Source organism: Mandrillus leucophaeus, unplaced genomic scaffold (assembly GCF_000951045.1).
Source record: "Mandrillus leucophaeus isolate KB7577 unplaced genomic scaffold, Mleu.le_1.0 Scaffold509, whole genome shotgun sequence".
Lineage (NCBI taxonomy): Eukaryota > Metazoa > Chordata > Mammalia > Primates > Cercopithecidae > Mandrillus > Mandrillus leucophaeus.
In genome coordinates, this window is record NW_012105464.1 from 1,640,347 (window position 1) to 1,665,911 (window position 25,565).

The following is a 25,565-nucleotide window of genomic DNA, read 5'->3' on the forward strand; positions in this document are numbered from 1 at the left end:
ATACATATATAATATAACATATGTAATATATATATAATATGATCTGACCCAGGGGTTCTCATCTTTTAACATGCATCAAAATCACCTAAAAGGCCTGTTAAAACACATATCAATGCCTTGCATCCCGGCAATGATTATTAAGCTTGTCCTTGTTATGGCTCAAAGACTCATACATTTACAATGTTCCCAGTAGATGCTGACACTGCCATTACTGCCATTCTGAGGACTGTGCTTTGAATAGCACTGGTTTATTGATGTATACAGTTTATTTAATATTTTCATGGTTTTTATATTTTATTCTTATTAGTTTTGTTGTTGAGGCAGTTTATAATATCAACTGTTTTTGACTATTCCATGGATTTACTTGTTGCTACTGTTTTATCTAATTCCTCATTATCTTTTATATGTTGAACCATATGAAGTTGCTGATATTCACCTGTTTTGGACCAACAAAAAATTGAGTTTCATATGGGTCAACCTAAATCCTGCAAGTTATCATATTTTATATTTTTATATATGCATTTTTATTATTCATTTTATTATTTTGCTAAATTGTGTGTAGGTCTTTTTTTTATTAATGATTTGTATTTTCCAAATGTGTTTAGGAGTTGAGCATTTAAGTTAGAATCAATTATCTAGTGTATTAATTAATTCATGGTTATTGTTTTTAAAGTTGAAATTAAAAATACCATTTATAAACTTATATTCAATTCTATAAAAGGTATGTTGCCTTTGATCCGTAATCCCACGGGAAATTTTGTGGTCAAAGACTTGGCAAAACGCAAGAATTATGCACCTGTTGCAATGCTTCAATCAGCCACGACACGCACTCACAATCATCGCTTATGTGAAGAGCCGGTGAAGGATGTGCTGTTAGCCTTTCCCAATGACCGAGCTGCAACTATCAGGTCTAAAGACCATGATAAACATTTCAGGTAACATGAAATATTAAAACCCTGAAATTTGGAATAGCATAATGGACAACATGACATGTAGAGTCATCATCATCATCAGATGATGATGATCAGCATCATCATCAGATCCTGCTGTTTAACACTAATGATATCAATAATAATCGTAATAATGATAAAACTGCAATTATCTTTTCCTTTTTTTTTTTTTTTTTTTACACGGAGTGAGATGGTTGTTGAATGCCACCGTGTTTGTTTTAGGTTAGAACCTCTTTTCACCTCAATATGTACTTGCCAGGAAGTGAATGGTATATAAAATGTTCTTAAAATATGCCATTGACAAGTATAGAAGAATAATATAAATAATCATCTTTGGAAATGTAACAGGTCCTTAGAGTAGTAATGTTTATTAAGTATGGTTGAAAGCTTGAGTTTATTTAAGCTAAAAAATAAAATAAAATTGTGTAAAACAATCATGGTTATCATCATCATCATTATCATCTTTGTTTGACCCCTTCCAAGGCACATTTTTTTTTTTTTTTTCTGCCTGCTTGTATACTACTAGTAAATTATCTAAACTTTATAATGGCTCTGGGCTTTCTGCACTTGTCTTTTTAGCTTTGGTTAGTTATTAAGCTCACTTAATTCTGCAGACATTTTCTTGCAATATCATTTGATTTTTAAGACATAATTGTTTTATTGTCTACAATTGGAAAAGTTCAGGTTTTTCTGTAGTTTATCTTATTGTTTTACAAATTCCATCCAAATTAGCCTTTTTAAAAATTATTACTTGACAAACACCATAAAACACAGAAACATAAAAACCACTCAGACTGCATTTTAAATAATTGTGTATTATAGAAAAGAAAATTCTGTTTTTTTCTCTGACTCATTCTGTTCACTCCCACCCTGCAGAGGTGGCTTCTAGCAATAATTTTTAATGTACTTTTTTCAACTCTTTCTTAAAGTTACACATCTATACAGAGATATATCTATGTATCTATATAGGTATATATGCATATATCTATATATGTATCTATATAGAGATATAATGTGTTAATTTAATATTAACATTTTGTTTTTGTCTTTCTGTATTAATCAGATGATCTAAAAATAGCAGAATTTTAAAAATAAGGCTAAGTATTTACTATTTATCCCCTGACCATAATTATTTTTCTCAGTGAACACTTTTTCATATTAATAGTTAAGGCAGTATTTAGTCCTTATGTTTTCTGGCTAACAATTAGTAACTTTAAGTAATGAAATAAATTTTATAGTATATTTACGTGTTGATAATTGTAATTTCGATTTCATTTTAATGCATTTTACCTTTTCAATTTTTGAGAAGAAAATAAGGTGGGGATTTTTGTCTAGTTTTTATTTACTGCAGTATGCCTTGTGCTTAGAACAGTGTGAGGCATAGAGTAGGCACTTGGTAAATATTTTTGAATAAATAAATGAGGAAAAATACTTTATTTCCATAGTAATTTTTGTCCCCTGTACTTTGCATATTTTAAAATAACTTATCCTCCTTAAGCTGCAGAGGTATTTGTAGATGTTTCTCTAAGGAGCTGATAAGGATTTAGATATGTTAATAGTCAGCTCTTTCTCATTTAAGGCATTTACACCACTACTTCTTTCCTTATCCCTCTCTACTTGTTAGAGGTCTCAGGACTTCAAAAATATGTAGGAATTATTTCTAGGTTCTAAAGGTGATTAAGTGTCTCAGAGCTTGAAGGAAAATTTAAATATCAAAAATTGTCTTTGAACAACAAAGCATTTGTGTGCTGTCTTGTTTTTTCACTCTCTTAAAGAATTTAACACAGTTAAAGCTATACTACTGTAAACATTGAGGAATTGTTGAAGACAAGAAGAAAAATTAATTTTCATTTGACTTTGTGACTAATATCTTCATACTTATGTTTTAATTATTGAGGGTGAATATCCTAATGATTAAGAACATTTGCTGAAGATTGAGGTAGACCAAAGCCAGAAAGTGTGAATACTTGGACATTTTGTTTTTTATTGAAAATATATGGTGGGTAAAAAGGAAGAGCATAAACCCAGTTGAGTGAATCTTAGATATAAAGTAATTCACAGTTCTTTTATGAATTGTTTCCTCTATATAGGTTTATTGTTGATGGTTATTTCATAAGCTGTGAAGTTTAAAGGAGGTAGCATGTTTAGAAAAAAGATTCATTATTCTACATTTTTTTTTCTAATTTTAATTATAATGATCTAAAAACAGTTAACTTTTAGGAAACACTAGTGAGATTCAGATCTAGTTTCTTGGAGTCTTATCTGTAATCTAGCACTGTCCAAATTGCCTATCTGACTACTTCTTCAAAGATGGGTTTAGAATAGGCACCATTACATCCCAGTGACCTTACAATGGATTGGTTTTTGATTAGATTAAGAAAAAATAGGCTTCGCTCTAGTTCTACATGCAATCATGTCTTGATATAGAATAGCATATGAGGGGAAGGACTAGAATCTGTCCTATTTGCCATTCCACACCCAACACCTCATGTGGAAATTGGCTAGGAGGCTGTCAATAAATACTGATTGAACAAATGCATATACAAAAATATTAACATGACTTGCTTATATTGCAGGCCAATTTTCACAAAAATTCCAAGATTTGACTCTGTGAATCCTGATTATGCATATACTGCACTTGAAAAACAGCGAAATAAATTACATGAAAAGTATTATGCATTGTATCTTAAATATTTAAGAAGTGTGCGCTTGCAGAAGAAACAAGCAAAGAGGTAATGTTCAGTTCCTCAAAAAATATGCAACAGATCATGGTGTCTACAGAGTCAGAATTTTTTTTTTTTTTTTTACTCTTTGGTTTCTTTTTTCTTTTAGATGTTGTAAACTACATTTCGATACATGATAAAAGCAAAACACTGAGCTGCTTTAACTACAATTATTTCTTTTGTTACCTTTTGACTTGGAATTGTCTTAGATGGGTTTCCCCAGAAGCAGATCTTGAGACAGGGATTCCAGTGCCTATAATTTATGGAGTGTGTGCTCTCAGGAGAAACCTGTACAGAATGAGGGAAGCAGAAAAGGGAAGGCGTGAGAGCTGAGGAAAGATGTGTTTCAAGTAAAGTTGACACTCAGGGTCTCTTGAGACTAAATGTTACCACATAGTTGTTGCTGGCTTGAGCCAAAGGGGCTTGTCTTTTGTGTTCCATATCAGTCATTGACTGTCCTTGGGTGTGGCAGGCATGAGCATAATTTCCTCAATGAGGTGTTTGAGAAGGGAGTCTCCTCAGCAGAGGACAATTTTATGTGGATTAGTGCACCAGTCTGGTTAAGTGGATATGAGTGAGGCGGCAGCAGTATCCACTATGGGAAATGCTTGAATTGACAGATGCATTTTCTGAATGACTTGACCTCAATTACTGATTATTCTTATTATTAATTTTATAGGGAGCACATGTATTCATATGATGATACAGACATAGGCTTAGAGCCAGGATCAGGTCTAAAGTCACCCTCTCTCTCAGTAGCGGAAATAGAAAAGGAGCCGTCTTCAGCAGCGAATTCAATCAGAGCTAATAGACTGTTAACCACTAGGAGTATAGCATCCCAGGAGGAAGAGTCCCTGAGAAGAAAGGCATGTGTAATATTTTACATTTGGTTATTCCATGAGATTTCTTAAAATAGCTTTTGCTAATAATGAATAATTCTGGAAAAATATGATTTTTTACAGGTTCACAAGAGACTTAAATCAGAACCATCCACACCGCAGGAAAAACGTGACTGCAGCTTCATTTTGACACCAAAGCAAATTCATCAAGTAATTGTTGGTGAGAATACACAAAAACCTACTATAGCCTTTAGTTTTTTATAAAAAAAGATTTCTTAAAGTATTATTTATATTTCATAAAATTTAAAGTATGCAAGTATCACCTTTGGAAATATAAGAAGTCCTCAGAGTAGTCATATTCATTAAGTATGACTGAGAGAATGAGAATGAACTTTAGTAAATTTAAAGTTATATAACCACCTTCGCAATTTAATTTTAGAATGCTGCCATCACTGTCATGCCCGTATGCAGTTACTCTCTCTTTCTTTCTTTCTTTCTTTTTTTTTTTTTTTTTGAGGCAGAGTCTCACTCTGTTGCTCAGGCTATAATACAGTGGCATGATCTCAGTTCACTACAACCTCCACCTCCCAGGTTCAAGTGATTCTCCTGACTCAGTCTCTCGAGTAGCTAGGATTACAGGTGCAGCACCACCACATCCAGCTAATTTTTTGTATTTTTAGTTGTGATGTGGTTTCACCATGTTGGCCAGGCTGGTCTCGAACTCCTGACCTAAAGTGACCCACCAGCCTTGGCCTCCCAAAATGCTGGGTTGACAGGTGTGAGCCACCGTGCCCCGATCAGTTACTATTTCTACCCCTTGCCTCAGACAACCATTAATCAACTTTCTATCTCTATACAGTTGCCTATTCTGAAAATAAATGGAATTATGCACTATTTAGTCTTTCACATATTGCTTGTTACAGTTAGCATAATGTTTTTGAGGTTCACCCATGTGGTAGTATGAATATTTTTGTCCTTTTTCTATTGAAACAGCACCCTGTTTTATGAGTATACCACATTTTGTTTATCAGTTCCCCAGTTGATGGACATTGAGTTGTTTTCAATTTGAGGCTGTGATCAATAATGCTGCTATGAACATTCACATAAAATTATCTGATTTCTAGGAGTGGAATTTCTGGGTTGTACAATAAATTTATATCTAACTTAAAAAAAAAAAAAAACCCTCTAAAATGTTTTCCAAAGTGATTGCACAAAGTTGTAATCCTATCAGCAATGTATAAGGGTCACAATTTCTTCAACATTCTCACTAGCACTATTATTTTCTGTCTTTTTGATTATAGACCTACTAGTGAGTATGAAATGTTATCTCATTGTAGATTTGATATTCATTTCCCTAAATGAATAAGATGTTGAATGTATTTTCATGTACTTACTTAGACAAATGTCTATGTATGTCGTATATAGTCTTTGGAGAAATGTCTTTTAAATTCTTTGCCCATTTATTTATTTATTTATTTATTGAAACGGAGTCTTGCTCTGTCGCCCAGGCTGGAGTGCAGTGGTGTGATCTCAGCTCACTGCAAGCTCTGCCTCCCGGGTTCACGCCATTCTCCTGCCTCAACCTCCCAAGTACCTGGGACTACAGGCGCCCGCCACCACACCTGGCTAATTTTTTGTATTTTTAGTAGAGACGGGGTTTCACTGTGTTAGCCAGGATGGTCTCGATCTCCTGACCTTGTGATCTGCCTGCTTTGGTCTCCCAAAGTGCTGGGATTACAGGCATGAGCCACCGCGCCCGGCCTATTTGCCCAATTTTTTATTCAAATATTTGCTTTCTTATTATAGAAAATTTTCTGTGTATGTGTTTATCTGTAGCATAATGTAGATATGCCTGCAACTTGGATTCTTAGCTTAGTTCCCTCTGGAATTGTGTTTGTATGCTTCAGGAACACCGTGTGTGCTATAGAGTAGGAAGGCTCTGTAATGAGACCAAACTGGGTTTGGTTCTGCAACCTACTAGTGCAGTGACATTAGGGTTTACCTCTACGGGTCTTGGTTTCTTCATTTGTGAAATGGGAAGTGATAATATTGCCTACCCAATAGTATAATTGTGTGAACCGAGTGCCTTACACATAATAAGTGTTTAGAAAGTTTTAGTGAAAACACTTCATCCGTAAGATGAGTATGCTGCATAAGAAAATGCTTAAAGTCTAATTGTAATTCCTTTATCCATTCAGTCATTTTATAAGTGTTAATTGAATGACCACCATATACTAGACACAGTTCTGGGTTCTGGAGACACAGCAATGAAGAAAACAGACTGAGCCCCTGCTCTCATAGAGATTACATTTGGGTGGGGTGGGAGGAAGATAATAAACCTATCCTTATATAATACATCATTGGTATACAAGGTGTGAAGAAACATAAAGCAGGTTAAGTAGATCGAGAATAATAGAATGTTTTCATGGAGAGTCTCTTTTACCAGGTGGTTAACATCTCTGAGAAGTATATTTGAGCAGAGACAGATACCTGTGTGAGGTAAAGACATGAGGCATCTGGGCTGACTGTGAGTTAGGAGAACAAGTGAAAACTCCTTTTTAACCTTGCAGAAGTGCTATACAGTATACCCTTCTAGGTCTGTTTTCACCAACTGATTGAAGGACAATTATGATTAAAGAAGTAGTGGCTATAATGGTCTGAAGTGGGAGTTCTCATTTCATTCTAACCACAGTTAAGGTGACCATGAGGAAGATGTGGACAAAGGATGATTGATTGGTGTGCATGGGCTGATTCTCTCTCTAGGGGGAATTCAGCATATAAAACATGGAGAATGGTGGGAGAGAAGGAATGTAAAGGGCCACAAAATGTTTGGAGTGGTGAATGTTCACTCTTTATCGTGGTGATTGTTTCACAGGTGTATACGTATACGAACACTAATGAAATTCTATACTTTAAGTATGTTCAGTTTACTATATGCCAGTTTTAACTAAAGTAAGCTGTTAAAGGCAGGGCAAAGCTTAAAATTATTAAAATTGCTTTGATATAAAATCCTGGGCATTTTAAGGGGAAAACTTAAGCAATGGGTCATGGGAAATTTACCAGTTTCCGTAAATTATAGATAAGTAAACAAAATACTTGCACTAGTGGGAATAGAGGAGGTGTTGACGTGTTGCAAATTAAGGTGCTAAGATAAGTTATAGTGAATGGTTCTTATTTAGTCATATAATTTTCCATATAATTAGAATATATTTATATTGAATTATAGCCAATAATGTCCAAACATTTAATTATGGTCATCTAGAAAAAAAATGCTTATTTAATAATTTCTGATATTATTGTATTTTTTAAAATTTCATTTTTATACAAATTGATTGATCAAAATATATTTTGAAAGCTTAAAAAGTAAGGGAACTCATTTGCCATCTTTAAACTTAAAATACTTTTCATTTTTTTCAGGGCCTTCTGTTCTTAACTTCGGTAATATTTGTGTGAACTCTCCAAATACTCGTCTACTTCATGTTATTAATATGCTACCTATGCATGTTTTGCTCCAGTTAGATGCTAATTTAGAAGAACTTCAGAAGACCAACCAATTTTCACATGTGATTCCACCTACATCTAGTACTTATATTTCAGTGGTATTTGAATCTCCCACCGTTGGAAAATTTTGGAAGTAGGAGTTATTTTTGAATTTCTGTTTGTTAGAATCAAAGTGTACTTTTGTAGAATATGTATTTATTTGCCTGAATAATTGTATTGTATATATTTGTTCTCCAAACATAGAAGCTATATGTGCATCAATTTTTAGATATATAGATTGATAGTTTAGTAACAATCTAATTATCTTTCATAAAGTATTACATGCTAAGAATTGTGGATGTTAATCAATGCTATGTGCATTTTACATGTAGCTGAATTCTATAATCACAGATAGCTATTATCAGTTAAATTTGGATGCTTTTGCTGTATTACAGGTCTTTCACCTTTACAGTGAACAACGTACCCAGTGGACACATCCTAGTGATGGCAGTTGTCCGGCTAGTAACACTTGAGCTATCTTCTAATGAGCTAGTATTAAGACCACGAGGCTTCTTTATGAAAACATGTTTTCGGGGGACAGTTAGGTTGTATAATCATCAGAATTGTCGTGCTCAGTTTCAATGGCAACCCGTAAACACAGGAAGAGGGATAGCATTTTCTATTTGTCCAGCTAAAGGTAATGGTTTATTGTTCGTTTGATTCAGACATTTATTTTTTCATGTATTCATGTATTCTGGTAGTATTTATCGAGTGTGTACTGTGTACTGGTACCAAGAGTACAGAAGTAAATCAGATACTGTCATCAGGGGTATTTATTTTTACAGACATAATATGATTTGGAAATATGGAACCCTTATTAGGGTTCTCCAGAGAAACAGACCAACAGGGGGAGAGAGAGAGAGAGAGAGAGAGAGAGAGAGAAAGAGAGAGAGAGAGAGAGAGAAAGAGACATTTTAAGGAACTGGTTCTGGCTCACAGGTTGTGTGGTTGTGTGGGCTGGCAAGTTTGAAATTTGCAGGGCAGGGTGGTAGACTGGAGATACAGGGAAGAGTTGATGGTGGAGTCTTGAGTCCAAAGGCATTCTGGAGGCAGAATTTATTATTCCTCCTGGGACATCAGTCTTTTCTGTTAAGGCTTTCAAATAACTGGATGAGACCCACCCACATTATGAAAGGTAATCTGTGTGTTAATTAACTGATTGTGATAATTATTATATTATATATGCATATCAAATCATTATCTTGTATACCTTGAATGTATATAGTCTTTGTCAATTAACTGTTTCAAAAAGCCTACTGATTTAAGTGTTAATTACATAAAAAAAACCACACACACTTTCACAACAACATCTGGACTGGAGTTTAACCAAATAACTGAGCCCTACAGCCTGGAACAGTTGACAAATAAAATTGATCATCACAGATGCCTATGGACAAAATAAATTTTGTTTAGTTTTAGTTAGATCATGATGATAATCTATGATTCAGAATGACATATTTTTCTAGAGTATGAATTCTTTTAGAAAGATCTAGAAACTACTTACAGTCAATACTTAATACAACTCATAAAATCCAATTAATAAAATTAAGAACTTAAAACTAAATAAGATGATTTTTAATTAATAGAAGACAATCTCAGATATACCATTTTTGATGTGCCCTGTGTTTATGAACCATCCTCTTCACCTTGCTTCCGCCATTCCCTGGAGTCTATAATTCCACATGGTACACGTGCTATAACATGAACACTCGTAACTGCTAAACTGTGACTTATTTAGTAGCCTGTCAGATTTGGCAAACATCCTTGTGATGTGCTGTGAGGACCTCATGATGGCACAAGCTATCATTTAGGAAATAAGATTGCAATTTAGAAGTTGAATGATCAATACGGTATCTTTGTTTTATGTACATGTCATGCCTTTGCAGCTAGATGAAAAGGCTGGATCTTTGTATCTATAGTGACTCATTTGGTGCTTTATAACAGCCAAAGTCCAATTTTGCATGAATGGAAAGTAAAACAGACTTTGGATAATCTTAGCTGCTCACTAGCTATTTTAACTTAAGCAAAGTACTCTATGAATACAAGTTTCCTCATCTGTAAAACGGAGAGATGAATACATCTCAAAGATTAAATGTTTGGGAAACTTCTCTAATGCCTGGCAAAGAGTAGGGGCCGAATAAATGGATAGCCATTGTATTATGAAAATTTTCTAAATCTGTTTGGAATTTTTTTCCTGAAATGGTCCTCAGAGTAATAACCTATTCTGTACCTTTCCATTCATCCTCATTAGTAAACCTTTACTCCCTGCTTCCTTCCATCTTTCCTCTCTCCTTTCTTCCCTTTCTATTTCCCTTCCCCTTCCCCTCACTCCCTCTTTAAGTCTAATTTAGCAATAGTAATTATTTAGGGTCTAAATAGAAATAGACTGTACTTCATATTTCAGACAAGTCCTGGTGTGTAGAAATCTTGTCTTAAACATATTTTCTTGTGAGTATCAGTCATTTCCAAATCAGTATTTTACATAACTCTGAAAGTGCTTGTAACAGGGAGTGTTATAAAAACAATCTTAAGTTTTATTTATTTATTTATTTATTTATTTATTTTTTGAGACGGAGTCTCGCTCTGTCGCCCAGGCTGGAGTGCAGTGGCCGGATCTCAGCTCACTGCAAGCTCCGCCTCCCGGGTTCACACCATTCTCCTGCCTCAGCCTCCTGAGTAGCTGGGACTACAGGCGCCCGCCACCTCGCCCGGCTAATTTTTTTTTTTTTGTATTTTTTAGTAGAGACGAGGTTTCACCGTGTTAGCCAGCATGGTCTCGATCTCCTGACCTCGTGATCCGCCCATCTCGGCCTCCCAAAGTGCTGGGATTACAGGCTTGAGCCACCGCGCCCGGCCAATCTTAAGTTTTAAATTCACTTAATTTTAGTGTGAATGTGTAGATAGAGATTTTGACAAATTTAACAAGTGGAAGAGTAGGACAGTCCCTTCATTAGGTCTGGAGATCACTGACACAGCTATTTGATATTCTTATTAATGTGGATTGATTTAAAACCATTCTAGATCATAATTTATTAAGTATCTGAGGTATACTTTCATCAGTATTTCATAGATTCACTTGACTGAGCTCTTTATAAACTATAATACTGAAAATACTGGATCCTGCCTCAATCTATTGAAATACTGAGAGAGTAATTAGAGAAGAACATATTTCTGTACATTTAAGATATTCTACATAAACCTTCTTCAGTTTGTTTGAACAGGTATCAAACAGTAGTTGTTGTATTATCAGCATTCCAGCTACAGGTGCTGACCAACCATCTGATATTGTGCTAGTGTGTTTAAAAAGCACACTACCCTATACTTCTCCTTGTATTAATATTTCTCTATTCTAACTAGGGAGGAATGGGCTGAACTTGCCTTATGGCTGCCATGGAAATGTAATGATGATATTTAATTTTTGTAAAAGAGAAGTGGAATTATGACATAAACTGGAGCACCAGTTATGCTTCTTATGATCTTTAGAACTCTTATTTTTACAGGAGAGGTTTTTCCATTTACTTTTATTTTCTTTGGTTGCTCACGACACCTCCTATAATTTTTAACCAAACAATTACCAAGGTACAAACACACAAATATATTTACTTTCAAATAAAATTTTTGTGTAACTAATGCCATTAGTACTTAAGTTCTTTTTAAGAATACAATGATGTAATCCTCAAATCTATCTCATATAGCATTGAAAAAAGTGTAATTTGTAGCATATACAGTTTTGCTTATGTTCCTTTTCTCAGAATATTTATAGAATGATTACTCAATTTCATATTGTTTTTACCATTTTATAAATAGAAAGTGACTTTTTACCAAGCTGTTTTTCTTGTGCTATATCAGTTTTGCATCATGGACAATACATTTAATCATATGCCTCTCTCTATATTTTTATAAACTAAAATGAATAATTCCAAATTAAAATTTATAATGTCTTTTTCCTTTTTCCCTGAAGCATGATAGGTTTTGTGTTTGTGTTTGATAGTGGATATTGTAAGGGAGGAATATAATAGTGGATTGATATTTTCTTTTTTCTTTTTTTTTTTTTTTGAGACAAAGTTTCACTCTTGTTACCCAGGCTGGAGTGCAGTGGCGCGATCTCAGCTCAGCACAACCTCCACCTCCCGTGTTCAAGCGATTCTCCTGCCTCAGCCTTCCAAGTAGCTGGGATTACAGGCATGCGTCACCTCGCCCAGCTAATTTTGTATTTTTTAGTAGAGACAGGGTTTCTCCATGTTGGTCAGGCTGGTCTCGAACTCCCGACCTCAGGTGATCTGCCTGTCTCGTCCTCTCAAAGTGCTGGGATTATAGGCATGAACCACCATGCCTGGCCAAGAGTGGACTGATATTTTCTGAGACAGAATTCACTTCTAATTTGACTTTTTCTGTGGGTATTGTTCATGCTTCTGCTTGTCTTGTTTTGTTGTTGTCTTTGTTATCTTTATCCTTACTAAAACCTTGAATCACACAATCCATGAACTTGTTTTTGATCAATTCACTCTCTCTTTCTCACTTCTCTCACTCCTTGGTTATATGCAGTACCAGCTCTACCAGTCCCAGCCTTGCTCAATCCAGCTGAAGGGGAGAAAATCTAATTTATTTTCTCAATCCTCATACATTTTTAACTGAGATACTCTCTTGAAAACAAAAGTCAGAACAACAAAAGGAAAACCAGCAGAAATTTATTGATGCATGCTGTGCTGATCACATAGGAGAGGCCTCAGTTCGAAAGTATCTCTCAAGGCAGTGGCTTTGAGGTCTTATTTAAATAGTATTTTAACAAAGAGCAATACATCTTAGCATAGCAAGACAAAGGAGAATGCAGTTCCAGTCTTTTAAAAGGCAGAAAAATGTAAGAAGGTGGATTTTACCATGGCAGCCGTAAGGCAAGCCCAGCCCATTCCTCCCTAGTTAGAATAGAGAAATATTAATACAAGGAAAAGTATAGGGTGTTGAGCTTTTTAAACACTCTTAGCATAGTATCAGATGGTTGGTCAGAACCTATAGCTGGAATGCTGATAATACAACAACCACTGTTTGATACCTGTTCAAAGAAACTGAAGGTTTGTCTAGAATATCTTAAACGTACACCTAAAATCTGCTCCCAGATTTCTCTGGTGCCTGCTGATGTCTTCTCTGGGGCAGTAAGCAAGTGGCATCTCCGGTAAGGAAGGATTTACGTCCCAACATCAGGCAAACAGAGGCTGAGGCCCAGTGTTCTCCTGTGTTTTTAATTTAACAGTCTTAATATATTGGGGAGAAATGCTTTGTTTTGCTTCACAGCCATCCAGTTTCTTTCGCATACCCCTGGTATTCTTAATATTCCTGAAGAAAAAAATATATAACTGTGCTCATTGGAGGGAGAAAATTCTTCTCAAGCTGACCTGTCAACATGGATGTATAATTCTTTCACTGCTTTCAACTCTTCTCAGCGCACTAAGATGGCTTTATTTATAGGACTGAATCTTCTTTGCAGAAATTACTTCCCATCACAATCTTCCCCAAACCCCAAAGAACAGGAAAAAGCTGTTCTGTAACCTGACTTTTACAGATGCCCCAGGATTTGTCTTTCTGCAGAATTCCTGATCATCCTTCATGTCACAATTCACATGCCACCTCCATATAATGAAGTTTCCTCTAGCTTTTTGACTAATTTAGGTTTTTTTTAACCCTTTGTTTCTACTCCTATTATGCATTTGTTATGTCATCAACAATTATTTGTTTATATCTCTCTCTTATTTTGGCAGGCGTTGCTAAATTCATATCTGATGTTGGTTCCTCTTCCCAACAGTACCCTCATTTTGCTTAGGGCAACAATGTTCTCATCTGAAAAAACTCTTCCCCAAACCTCTTTTGCTATGGACACAAAGTTTCCTTAGCTTTACCCTCCTCCTATGTACTTGAAACTGTTTCCCCAAGTATTTTTCACATGTATAATATTTATTTATTTGGACAATAAGAAGGTTAATATCACAAACATATATATATGTGTGTATATATATGTGATTATATATGTACATACATAATTGCTCTCTTTGTCTTTCCAGCTTATGTAAAACAAAATTGCATAAAGAAATAGCTATCAAAATATATTGTTGAGATTGTAACATAAATATACAATAAATATAACAGTACCACATAAAGGAGAAAAAGGGAAGTAAGGTTATGTAAGAGTAACATTTCTACAAATAGCATAAACAGGAAAATAATTACACAAATTAAAATGTCAGTGAAAAATATTCACTTAGTACCAAAGAACATAGTAAAGGTGGAATAAAGAATAAAAATACATGAGCCAAACATAAAACAAAATATAAAAGAGCAGATATAAATTCAAATATATCCATTCTAGTGCTAAATATGAAAGCATTAAACAAGTATCAAATAAAAAGGCAAGGACTGTCTACTAGATATTAAAACAACAACAAAAACTGAAATATCTACCACAAACAATCTACAACAGTAGCTTAAATCCAAAGAAACAGGATAAAAGTAAGAGGATAAAAAACTTGCAAACAGGAAACATAAGAAAGCTGGAGTGATGGTATAACAATTAGACAAAATATACATTTTAAAAAACTTTTATTTTAGGTTCAGGGGTACGTATGCAGGTTTGTTACATTGGGAAATCGCCTGTCACATGGATTTTATGTACCAATTGACCCTCAGGTAATAAGCATAGTACCCAATAGGTAGTTTTCAATCCTCACCCTCCTCCCAACCTCCATCCTCAAGTAGTATACAAAGTCTGTTTTCCCCTTCTTTGTGTCCATGTGTACTCTATGTTTAGCTCCTAGTTATAAATGAGAACATGTGGTATTGATTTTCTGCTTCTGCATCAGTTTGCTTAGGATAATGGCTTCCAGCTACAATCAAGGTTGCTGCAAAGGCCGTGATCACATTCTTTTTTGTGGCTGTGTAGTATTCCATGGTATATATGTACCACATTTTCATTATGAAGTCTAGTGTGGATGGGTATTTAGGTTGATTTTGTGTGTTTGCTATGGTTAATAGTGACAGACACATGCATGTGTCATTATGGTAGAATAATTTATATTCCTTTGGCTATATACCCAATAATGGGATTGCTGGGTCAAATGGTAGTTCTGTTTTAAATTCTTGGAGAAATACCAAACTGGTTTCCACAGTGGCTGACCTAATTTAAACTCCCACCAGCAGTGTATAAGTGTTCTGTTTTCTTTGTAACCTCAACAGCATTGGTTATTATTTGACTTTTTAGTAATAGCCATTCTGACTGGTGTAAGATGGTATCTCATTGTGGTTTTGATTTACATTTCTCTAGTGATCAGTGATGTTGAGAATTTTTTTTCATATGCTTGTTGGCTGCATGAATGTCTTACTTTGAGAAATGTCTGTTCATATCCTTTGCCCATTTTTAAATATTAGACTTGTCAGATACGTAGTTTGAAAATATTTTTTCCCATTCTGTAGGTTGTATTTTTACTCTGTTAATAATTTTGCTGTACATAAGCTCTTTAGTTTAATTAGGTCTCATTTGTCAATTTTTGATTTTCCTGCAATTGCTTTTGGCATCTTCATCATGAAATCTTTGCCAGGGCTTATCTCCAGAATGCTATTTATTAGATTATTTTCCAGGATTTTTAGTTTTAGGCTTTACATTTTAATCTGTAAGGCATCTTGAGTTGATTTTTGTATGTTGTGTAAGGAAAGGGTCTAACTTCATTGTTTTTGCATATGGCTAGCCAGTTATCCTAGCACTATTTGTTGAATAGGGAGTCCTTTCCCTGTTGCTTGTTTTTGTCAATTTTGTCAAAGATCAGAAAGTTGTAGATATGTGGCTTTACTTCTGGACTCTCTAATCTGTTCCATTGGTCTACGTGTCTGTTTTTCTACCAGTACCAAGCTGTTTTCATTACTGTATTCTTGTAGTATATGGATAACTGGAAGTTGGATAATGTGATGCCCCCACGTTTGTTCCTTTTGGTTAGGATTGTCTGGGCTATTTGGGCTCTTTTTATCGTTCCATATGAATTTTAAAATAATATTCTTCTAATTCTGTGAAGAATGTCAGTGGTAGTGTGATAGGAATAGCATTGAATCTGGACATTGCTTTGGTCATTTGAACAGTATTGATTCTTTCAATTCATGAGCAGGGAATATTTTTCTATTTGTTTTTGTCATCCTTGATTTCCTTCACTAACGTTTTGTAATTCCCATTGTGGAGATCTTTCACCTCCCTGGTTAACTGTATTCCCAGGTGTTTTATTCCTTTTGAGGCTGTTGTGAATGGGATCACATTCCTGATTTGGCTCTCAGCTTAGACATTGTTGTTGTTGTTGGGAATTTTATCTATAAGCCCCTGACTGGGGCTGCTGCATTTTCTTCAGAGATGCTCTACCCAGAGAGGAGGAATCTAAAGAGGCAGTCTGGCTACAGCAGCTTTGTGGTGCTGCTGTGAGCTCCGCCCAGTCCGAACTTCCTGGCAGCTTATTTTACACTGTGAGGGGAAACAGCCTCCTCAAGCCTCAGTAATGGCAGACGCCCCTCCCCCCACCAAGCTCAAGTGTTCCAGGTTGACTTCAAACTGCTGTGCTGGCAGTGAGAATTTCAAGCCAATGGATCTTAGCTTGCTGGGCTCTGTGGGAGTGGGATCCTCTGAGTGAGACCACTTGTCTCCCTGGCATCAGCCCCCTTTCCAGGAGAGTAAACTGTTCTGTCTCGCTGGCATTCCAGGTGCCACTGGAGTATGAAAAAAAAAAAAAACTCCTGCAGCTAGCTTGGTGTCTGCCCAAATGGCCACCCAGTTTTGTGTTTGAAACCTAGGGCTCTGGTGGCGTAGGCGCCTGAAGGAATCTCCTGGTCTGTGGGTTGTGAATACCGTGGGGAAAGCATAGTATCTGGGCCGGACTGCACCATCCCTCACGGCAAGGTCTGTCATGGCTTCCCTTGGCTAGGGGAGGGAGTTTTCCGACCCCTTGTGCTTCCCGGGTGAGGTGACACCCCACCCTGCTTTGGCTTGCCCTCCGTGGGCTGCATCCACTGTCTAACCAGTCCCAATGAGATGAATCGGGTACCTCAGTTGGGAATGCAGAAATCACCCACCTTCTCCGTTGATCTCGCTGGAAGCTACAGACCAGAGCTGTTCCTATTCGGCCATCTTGCCTGGGAATTCAAATTTGCACTCTTTTAACCACCATGATATATGATACATGAGGAAGGCCACATGGTAAAGAATGTTAATATAGGAATCTAGCAGGAGTTCATTGGTCTTTGAAGGCATTGTCAACCTGTTAAGACAGATCTGGAATACCTATCCTTGGGATTTTAATTGCATAAGATCAGTTCTTACCTACTTAACCCACTGAAGCAGAACTTTTTGTTATTTACATTCAAATGTAATCTTTATGGACCCTTATTAAACTGATGGCACTTCTATAACCAGTTCTCTTCTTTTTATAAATTAATGTGCCTAACACAGTGTTGGCATTCAAGAGTATTAAAAATATCTGATATTGGGTGCTTTCCGGCATCATACACTATGTTACTCCCTGTACATATGTTGTTATCTCCCTATATGGCCACTGCAAAACTAAGAGGGAGGTAGGCACGATATAGTTTTTAAGATTTAGAAAACTTCCATTCCATGACAGTCAACCTGACCCAAGGCAAAGTTTTCATTCAGTATCCTGTGCCTTTGAATCTCAGGGGCTTCTCCCTTTCTGAAGGAAGAACATCTAAGATATTGTTTCCATTAAGTATTATTTTCCTTACTCCAAAGGAAATGATGAATTTAAACAGATAAAACAGCTCATAAAAATGTACCTGATACCACATGAGTTCTCAATGTATCTGAATTATAGCAATTTGTTAATTACCAGTAGCTAAATCAGAAGCTACATCTCTAGGGATGTATGTATTTCAAAAAAATTATCTGGTAATGATAATTCTTCCTTCTGAAAGCTGAATGAATGATGCTGACAAGTATTCCAGAATGTCAGGAAACATGTGGTGTGGGCAATTTGGTTAGGAATCACAAACGATTTTCTACTGTCTATATGTAAATTTATCTCTAATCATAGAGTGTTTGTTTCATTGTTAAATTTTCTATTGTTTTCCAAATATTGGCATATTTTTTCATATATTTTATTTGCCTATTAAAATTGAAAAATAAGGCATGTATTTTCTATTTTACTATCTCACTTAGCATTTTTCTGTTTTTGGAGTTTAACTTTAATAGTTTATTTAATGCAATCACATTTTTACCTTAACTCTTATTTTGGATATTAACAAAAATAAATACAATTAAAATGTGGAAAATGTCTTATTTTCTCTCTGTATTTTCTCTAGGCAATGTTGAAGCCTACTCCTCACTGGAATGTGAAGTAACGTGGCAGCTGGGCTTCAATTCTCCAGAAAAAGGAGAATTTATTCTTCATGTCTTTCAAGGAAACGCACTGAAGCTAAAATGTGTTGCACAAGTAATTATTTTCCTTGAACATGGTTTTTGTTTTGAGGGCTCTGAATCGGTTGGGTATATCCTGGTGTGTATAGTTACCTATATCTAGAATTAACTCTGAAACGCAAGACTTTCATGCCAACAGTACTAGTTTTTTGTTAGAGCCTCTATAAATATGTAATATCATCATGGGAGCCACTGAAATGAAATTATTTTATTAAGAGTCACAGAAAATATTTTCAGAGAATGTACTTGACGGATTAAAAATGTGAGTAAAGGGAAAGCTGTAATATGCAATTTTAATCTTTTTCTGGTACAGTCCAGAAGGCCTTAACTTCATGACTCAATCACCAAGCATGATTTTACATGTGTACCAAATTTCCCACTCAATGTTCTTAGAAATATTAAATAAGCCAAATGCTCTTTTACTAAATCCCATCTATATTTCTAGGACATGATGATACTCTTACATATTTCAGCTGTGAAGGAGTTTTTAGCCTCAAGAGATGAGAAATTCATCTACTTTTACTAATTTTAGTGATGGCAAGTGACAGAACTCAGTATGGTTTTTCATCTAAGCCTAAAATAAGCTGGGTCCTACTGCTTTTCATTATGTGTAAATTAGTTTTATTCTTTCAAAAACTGTCTATTGAAGTATAACATGCACATGTATATGTGTATGTGGAGAAACATGAAGTGATTAAATAAAATATTCATTTGTTTGTCATTCATTTATGAAGGCCTGATTGGTTTATTTACTCTTCTGTTAGTTTTGTTTGAAAATTCATTGTTCCCATTACCTGGATAATATTCTTCAAATAGATGTAATTATAGAATATATTAAGACCTATGACAATAACAAATAATATTTCATAAGTGAAGACAATAGGGTCAAGAACACATAATGAGAAACTGGAAAACTTGGAGTCTAGTTTCCCTTTGGCTATTGTTTACTTTCCTGAAAAATCAAAGAGGTGGATGATACCAACATTTCCAAAAATCAGTCTATGTTGCACTAGTTCTGTGAGGTGCTTTGTGTGAGATGAGGAGGGGGAGTCCTTTCCTTATGTGATTCTGTGGATCTCCATTTTTTGATAAGCAAAGTGCTCATTATCAGTATATTAAGCCCTATGAGTAGACTTCTAGTAGAAGCATGCCTGAATAATTTCATTTGGCACCTTCTTTTCCATACTTAGGTGAGCCTTCAACTCTTTCCTTTTGCACAGCACATGCTAACACCTTGTACATAGTTGTGTAGATGCTGTCTAAGATCGCTTTCAGTGATTAATCTACACAATTCTTAGTCCTGGATCTACTTTCTTAATAGAATTATCTTACTCCTCTTGCCTTCCCTAGCTTGGGAGTGTATTTTAAATATTCCATTCATTTTCCTTTCTCTTAAGCACTCCACAAAATCTGGTAACACTTTTTATTTTAAAAGTCACTCTGAAGCTGAAAAAAATTGTGTCATACCTTAAAGTGAAAAATGTATTTTTTATAGCTTCTTTACCTTCTCTTCATTCCCCATGCGGAGAATTGACCTTACTTCCTTGTTCATAGTTAGGAGTTTTTTCAACTGTAAAGAGACCACACAAGATTGACACATTAAAAACTACATATGTTTGTTGAAATATATTTATACATGTTTCGTGGAGTTGGCGAATGTTATGTAATCATTGTATGACTTAGACAAAGTACTTAATCACCCTAAATTTTGGTTTCTTCCACTGTAAAATGTGATAGTACCATCCATTCATTCATTTAACATTTATTTATTGAGCCCCTACACTGTACTAGGCCCCATATAGGCTCTGTGTATTTAAAGATGGATAACATAAGCATAGTCTAGCTTCCCTCTGAGCACTTTCTGGACTGGTAGACCATAGTGGAAATGTAAGTAAAAATTAATCATATATCTGGTTAATACTGGGTACACAATAATATTATTATTACTATTATTCCCATTATTTATGATTACCATCAGTATCTAGATATTTTACCTAAAAATATCTAAATATCTAAATTCTAAATATCTAAATATTTAATTATTATTACAGCCAAAATATCTAAATAAAATATCTCCTATGATGTTATTACCCCATCTTAACTAGATTATTACAGATTTAGTTGAAATTTTGGAAAATAAAATCATTATACCGTGGGTACTTTTTCATCAAAACTAATATATATAATCCTGATTTGTGATTTATTTTGCATGCTAGAACATACTGAATAAAGAATATAGGAGTATTATAATTTTTATTTTATTTTCTTTTAGTAATTATATCTTTGGTTAATATATATTCAAAATTAGAATACTTTATTTTTGTGACCAAAACAATTAAAGTATTTTATTTACCATTAATTTAATTGTATTTTTTCTTTCCTCCTCTCGTTATTAGCTTGGTCGCACCAAAGTATTACTTTTGCAGCCAAGGATACTCTTTAGTAATTGCCCTCAAGGTTTAACAACTTGGAGGAAAGCCATTCTTCAAAATGTAGGACAAAACCATGCTTATTTCAAGGTAACATAGGATGTTGGTAATTTCTTATTTGGATCAGATGACATGGTCATAATACTATGAAGTTAATACTTTATTTTTCACTTTTGCTAATTTTTAGATACTTCACATGAAATTTATCTGAGTATAGTTCATCTAGTTTGTCCTGTTAATTTCTTGTAAGAACAATTTTTCTCACTACCTTCCTTAGCCTCTCTGTTTCTTCTCTTTTCCCTTTTATTTTTTCTGTTATTTGGTTTTATTGAAAAAATAGATGTTTAAGTTTTAAAATATACATTATTAATTAATGTTACACTCCATATTTAGTTATATGATTTTCCTTTTCATTTCACTCTGTAATCAGGGCCATTATGGTAGCACCCGGGACCTAGATCAAGGCCATTCTGGAGAGTATGTTTATGGTTGTTGCTTCTGATTTAAATGGAAAGAGGAGCAAAGTGGTGATTTTTTTTTTTTAATTGAAAAATGTAGTAAGACCAGCTTCCCCTTCCAGTAATAGTAGTAGAAGTTAGCATTTGATATTTTTCATTCAAGCTTTACATTAATGTGTCTTTTCCTGCCCAAATTAAGTCTTTAGCAAAACTGAAAAATAAGGATGCTCTTTTCTACTCTGCTGCTTTAGAATTAATTCTTACCTACATAGTCTCTTTGTTCCTTTAGTCCCAAAAGTCTCTTGGCCATTTTCCCTTTAAATTATTCTAGCTTAAAGCATGATAAATAGGTTTAAATTGGCCTATGAAAATCCATACAATAAATAATTGGTAAGTTACTTAGAACTTTTCTGAAGATCAAAATGATATCTTAGACATTAGTCTTTCTGTCAAGGAGATAACCAATGGATTACTTCATCATCCTACCTCCTCAGTAACATTATTTTGAGATTTTGGGATCAGGGAAAGACAAACTCTCAAAAGTAGTATGTAGAATGTTGTCATCTTCTCAAACAGAAATATCATCTTTGTAAATTTTGCTGTCTTGAAAGCACTCCAGATAATAAACTTCAGCATCCTATTTGAATTGGAAGTTGTCACTACTGAAGATTCTGTTTTCTTGGATAGGGTTGCAATTTCTTGTTTTAGTCCAAACTATTTGTACCTTTGGTATTTTCAAACACTACTACAAAATCATTTTATGACCTGTGCCTGGAAATCTTCTCTCTAGGTAGTGGTGTGGAGGCTTTCCTATGAAAACTTTGAAACTATATTCTTAAAGAATAATGTAGCTTTTCTACAAATTTTCAATTACAGGTTTGTAGTCAGAATCTGTTGCCTACCATTAATATTATTCCATCGCAAGGAATAGTTCCATTTGGGGGAATAACTGCTCTCAATATCTCCTGTAAACCCACTGTAGCAGAAAAGTTTGATACAAGAGCAAAGGTATGTCCATACATATGAGTTTTTGCACCTTACATATGTCTATGTGGGTTTGTTGGTTGTTTAAGTTATCTATAATGGTAGGTATAATGCTACAAAATGGAGTACACATGTTTATTATTAGAAAACTTGTTTTAATTCTTTCTTCTATTGGGAATGGTATTTAAAGTTACAACATTAAAGAGCAATTTTCAAAACGTATATTTTTTTAGAAATTAAGTTAGCTTTAAAGAAGTAGAGTTTTGGAGATTAAGAAAAGCCACTTACCTTTATCATCTAATGAAGAATTGGATAGCAGAACTTGGAGAGGATTTGCAGAAAATATTTTTGGTGAAGTTGGTAATGGAAATTTCTACTAAGTTGAAATGGATACCTTCCATCAATATGAGGCACTTTCTTATGAAATCACAATGATATTTGTCATTTCTGAGTTTTGACGAACCCTAGATAGTCACAGAGAAGAGGGTTGCTTTTTTCAAAGCATTAGTTAGGTAGATTAGGAAAAAAATAATCAATTTTGCAATGCTAATTCTAAATAGTCTTAATAATGTGAATTATGTGTAATTGCTATATAATTTTAACATCTATATTTTAGAGCACACATAAGATGTTTTACTGCTTTATGTTCTGGGAATTATGTAAATGAAAAATACTACCCTGATATTAGGCACTTCTCTAAGTGACACATAAAATACATAAGACCCGTATGTGTAAAATTTAATTGTAAAACTCAAAGACTAGCGTGTTCTTGGTCAATCTTATGATCAACTGTTTGTATTTACTCACATTAAAAATAATATATACACTGTTTCCAGATCAAAATGAATTAACTTTATCTTACATTTTTTCCCTGAATGGACCATAACATTACATGAGTAAATAATAGGTAACTTAATATAATAAAAACTGATTTCCCCAACCCTTGAACAAATCACTTAAGAATAATATCTTATTTTCATAAATAAATGTGTTGAAAATGTTTATAAATTATATATTGTGATATATTATCTCAGACTTGGGTAGAATACTTTTAAACACAATATTCTGGGAAAAATAAAAAAAATGGCCACCAAAAATATAGGTTTTACTAAACTTAATTCTCACTATATTTTAGAGGATTATGCTGTTTTTTTCTAATCTTATGTTTATTAATATTGTAGTATAATGAGGCTCATTTATTCATTCAACATTCACATTATGCACCAATCTCTTGTAAATGTTAAGGATGCAATGATGAACAAGATAACCAGGGTCTTTGATGTCAAAGAGTTTACAATCTGGTGGGGAATATCAACAACTCAATAAATAATTAAAATACGCTATAATAAGTATTGTGATGAAGAAATGTAGCAGGCTAAGGGAGTACACAAGAGAGATACACAACCCAGTCTTAAATTATCAGAGACAGCTCCCTAGGGGAAGGTATATCTAAAAGATACCTGAAGTTAAGAATAAGCCAGATTAAAAGGATGGTAGTAGGGTGTAGGAGGAGAGGAGGAAAGGTTATTCAAGGCTAGCACGTGTTAAGGCTTGTGTGAGAGAGATAACTGTAATGCAGCCATAAGAAACTTAAAGATTAACATGACTAGATTATACTACCAAATGGATGATAGTGGGAAAAAATGTACTTATATGACCCGTGTAAGTTTTAGGTCATACACGGCCTTATCAACATTAAGAAACCCAAGCTTCATTTTAAGAGGTAGAAGCTTTAACTATGGGGATTTCACAATGAGATTTGCATTTTTTAGAGATCACTTTGGTGATAGAGCAGTAAGCTGGGACCAGAAAGATGGAATGCAGAGTTATTAGTCTGTTGAAGAGGTCCAGGCAAGAGAAACTGGTGAGAAACTGATAAATACATGGGGATTGGTGATTGAAAAGGGGTCCCATGTAAATAAGATGGGTAAGTCAAGAGTGAGGCAGATGGTGGCAACATTTAGAGAGAAAGAGATCAGAGTGTGAGTGACACCTATTAGAGGAAAATGTTTGCTTGAGTTGGAGGCATCTTTTTTATCTTCATGTAGAGATGTCTAGTGAAGAGGCAGCCACACATATATACTGGTCTGAAGGCTGACGATTCATCATAGAGATGAAAGAGAATTTTTCTACTGTCTCTCTATGGGTCCAGATGTGTGTAAGTGAACCAAATATATAATTGAGAAGTTGGAATGATAAAAGTTGAAAGAAATTGAATAAAGAAAAATATAGAGGAGAAAGGTGAATTGGGGTTGATTGGGAGAATATTACACATCACAGGCTTGAAAGTCTCTTCGATATGTGACATCCAGGAACTATTGTCTCTGACAATGAGTGAGAAAGCAAAGGAGAGAGGGAGTTGTAAAAATGAGACAGATGAATGAATTTATGGTTTCAGAGGTTGTGCATTTATGAGGAGTGATGTTGTCCAGGGTGTAGTTTAAGTCTCTAGAGATGAAAATGTCAACAGACCAATGGTCTAGGGTGGTGAATAAGCTATGACAGCCAGGAGTTTTGGATGAATAAGGAATGATTGGGAGGTGAGTAAAAGGCAGCCATAGGGAGTTGAGACTTGTGTATGGGGTGTATTAATGAAGAACATGTCAATTTGTAATTTCTTCTGAATCATTAAGGTATGCTTCTTTTGATTTTAGTCAAATATGTTTTTTATGTATTATATACTCTGAATAAAATGTGGCAATCATATAGCATTATGAATGCAGAAACTTTAATAAGGCTATCTAGCTGGCATATTGATTTTCCCAGTAACTCTGAAAAATGGTATTTTGTGATTTCTTTGCGTATAAACAGTATCAATGATTCTGTGGAAGAGTGAAATACACTCACTTTGCTTTCTTAGATATAACATATATTTAAATTTAAATCTAGACCTTGACTCATTCCTGTGCTAATACAGACAGGGCTTCCAGGGAATTATATTTTTACACTGCTGAGACTGTGCTTAAGCAACTGTATGCTCAGATACTCCATAGTTCTTATTTTGTAGGAATTATACAACTAAATTCTTAATTTGCTATCTTACTTTTCTTGGAAGTAAAATATTCAGGCAGCCCTTAGTTTAGCTGCTGCTGCTTTCAAGTTCGTGATCTCGTGAAAAAGAAAATACTTGGTCTCTGCAAGAGTCAATTTCCTCAGTTTAAAATTACGAGTATTAACAGTCGTTATCTAATA

At 34.6% G+C, this 25,565-nt stretch overlaps 1 protein-coding gene across 1 annotated transcript in view; it reads left to right on the forward strand.

Moving 5' to 3' along the window:
* The window catches only part of CFAP47 (cilia and flagella associated protein 47), a 428,524-nt gene that overhangs the window by 46,342 nt on the left and 356,617 nt on the right, over positions 1 to 25,565 (forward strand). Inside the window, exons 10-18 of the mRNA XM_011996297.1 lie at positions 722 to 935; positions 3,527 to 3,682; positions 4,353 to 4,539; positions 4,636 to 4,732; positions 7,930 to 8,146; positions 8,448 to 8,689; positions 18,388 to 18,518; positions 20,899 to 21,021; positions 22,266 to 22,397. Coding sequence (XP_011851687.1) covers positions 722 to 935; positions 3,527 to 3,682; positions 4,353 to 4,539; positions 4,636 to 4,732; positions 7,930 to 8,146; positions 8,448 to 8,689; positions 18,388 to 18,518; positions 20,899 to 21,021; positions 22,266 to 22,397 — 1,499 coding nt within the window. The remainder of the gene's footprint in view (positions 1 to 721; positions 936 to 3,526; positions 3,683 to 4,352; positions 4,540 to 4,635; positions 4,733 to 7,929; positions 8,147 to 8,447; positions 8,690 to 18,387; positions 18,519 to 20,898; positions 21,022 to 22,265; positions 22,398 to 25,565) is intronic.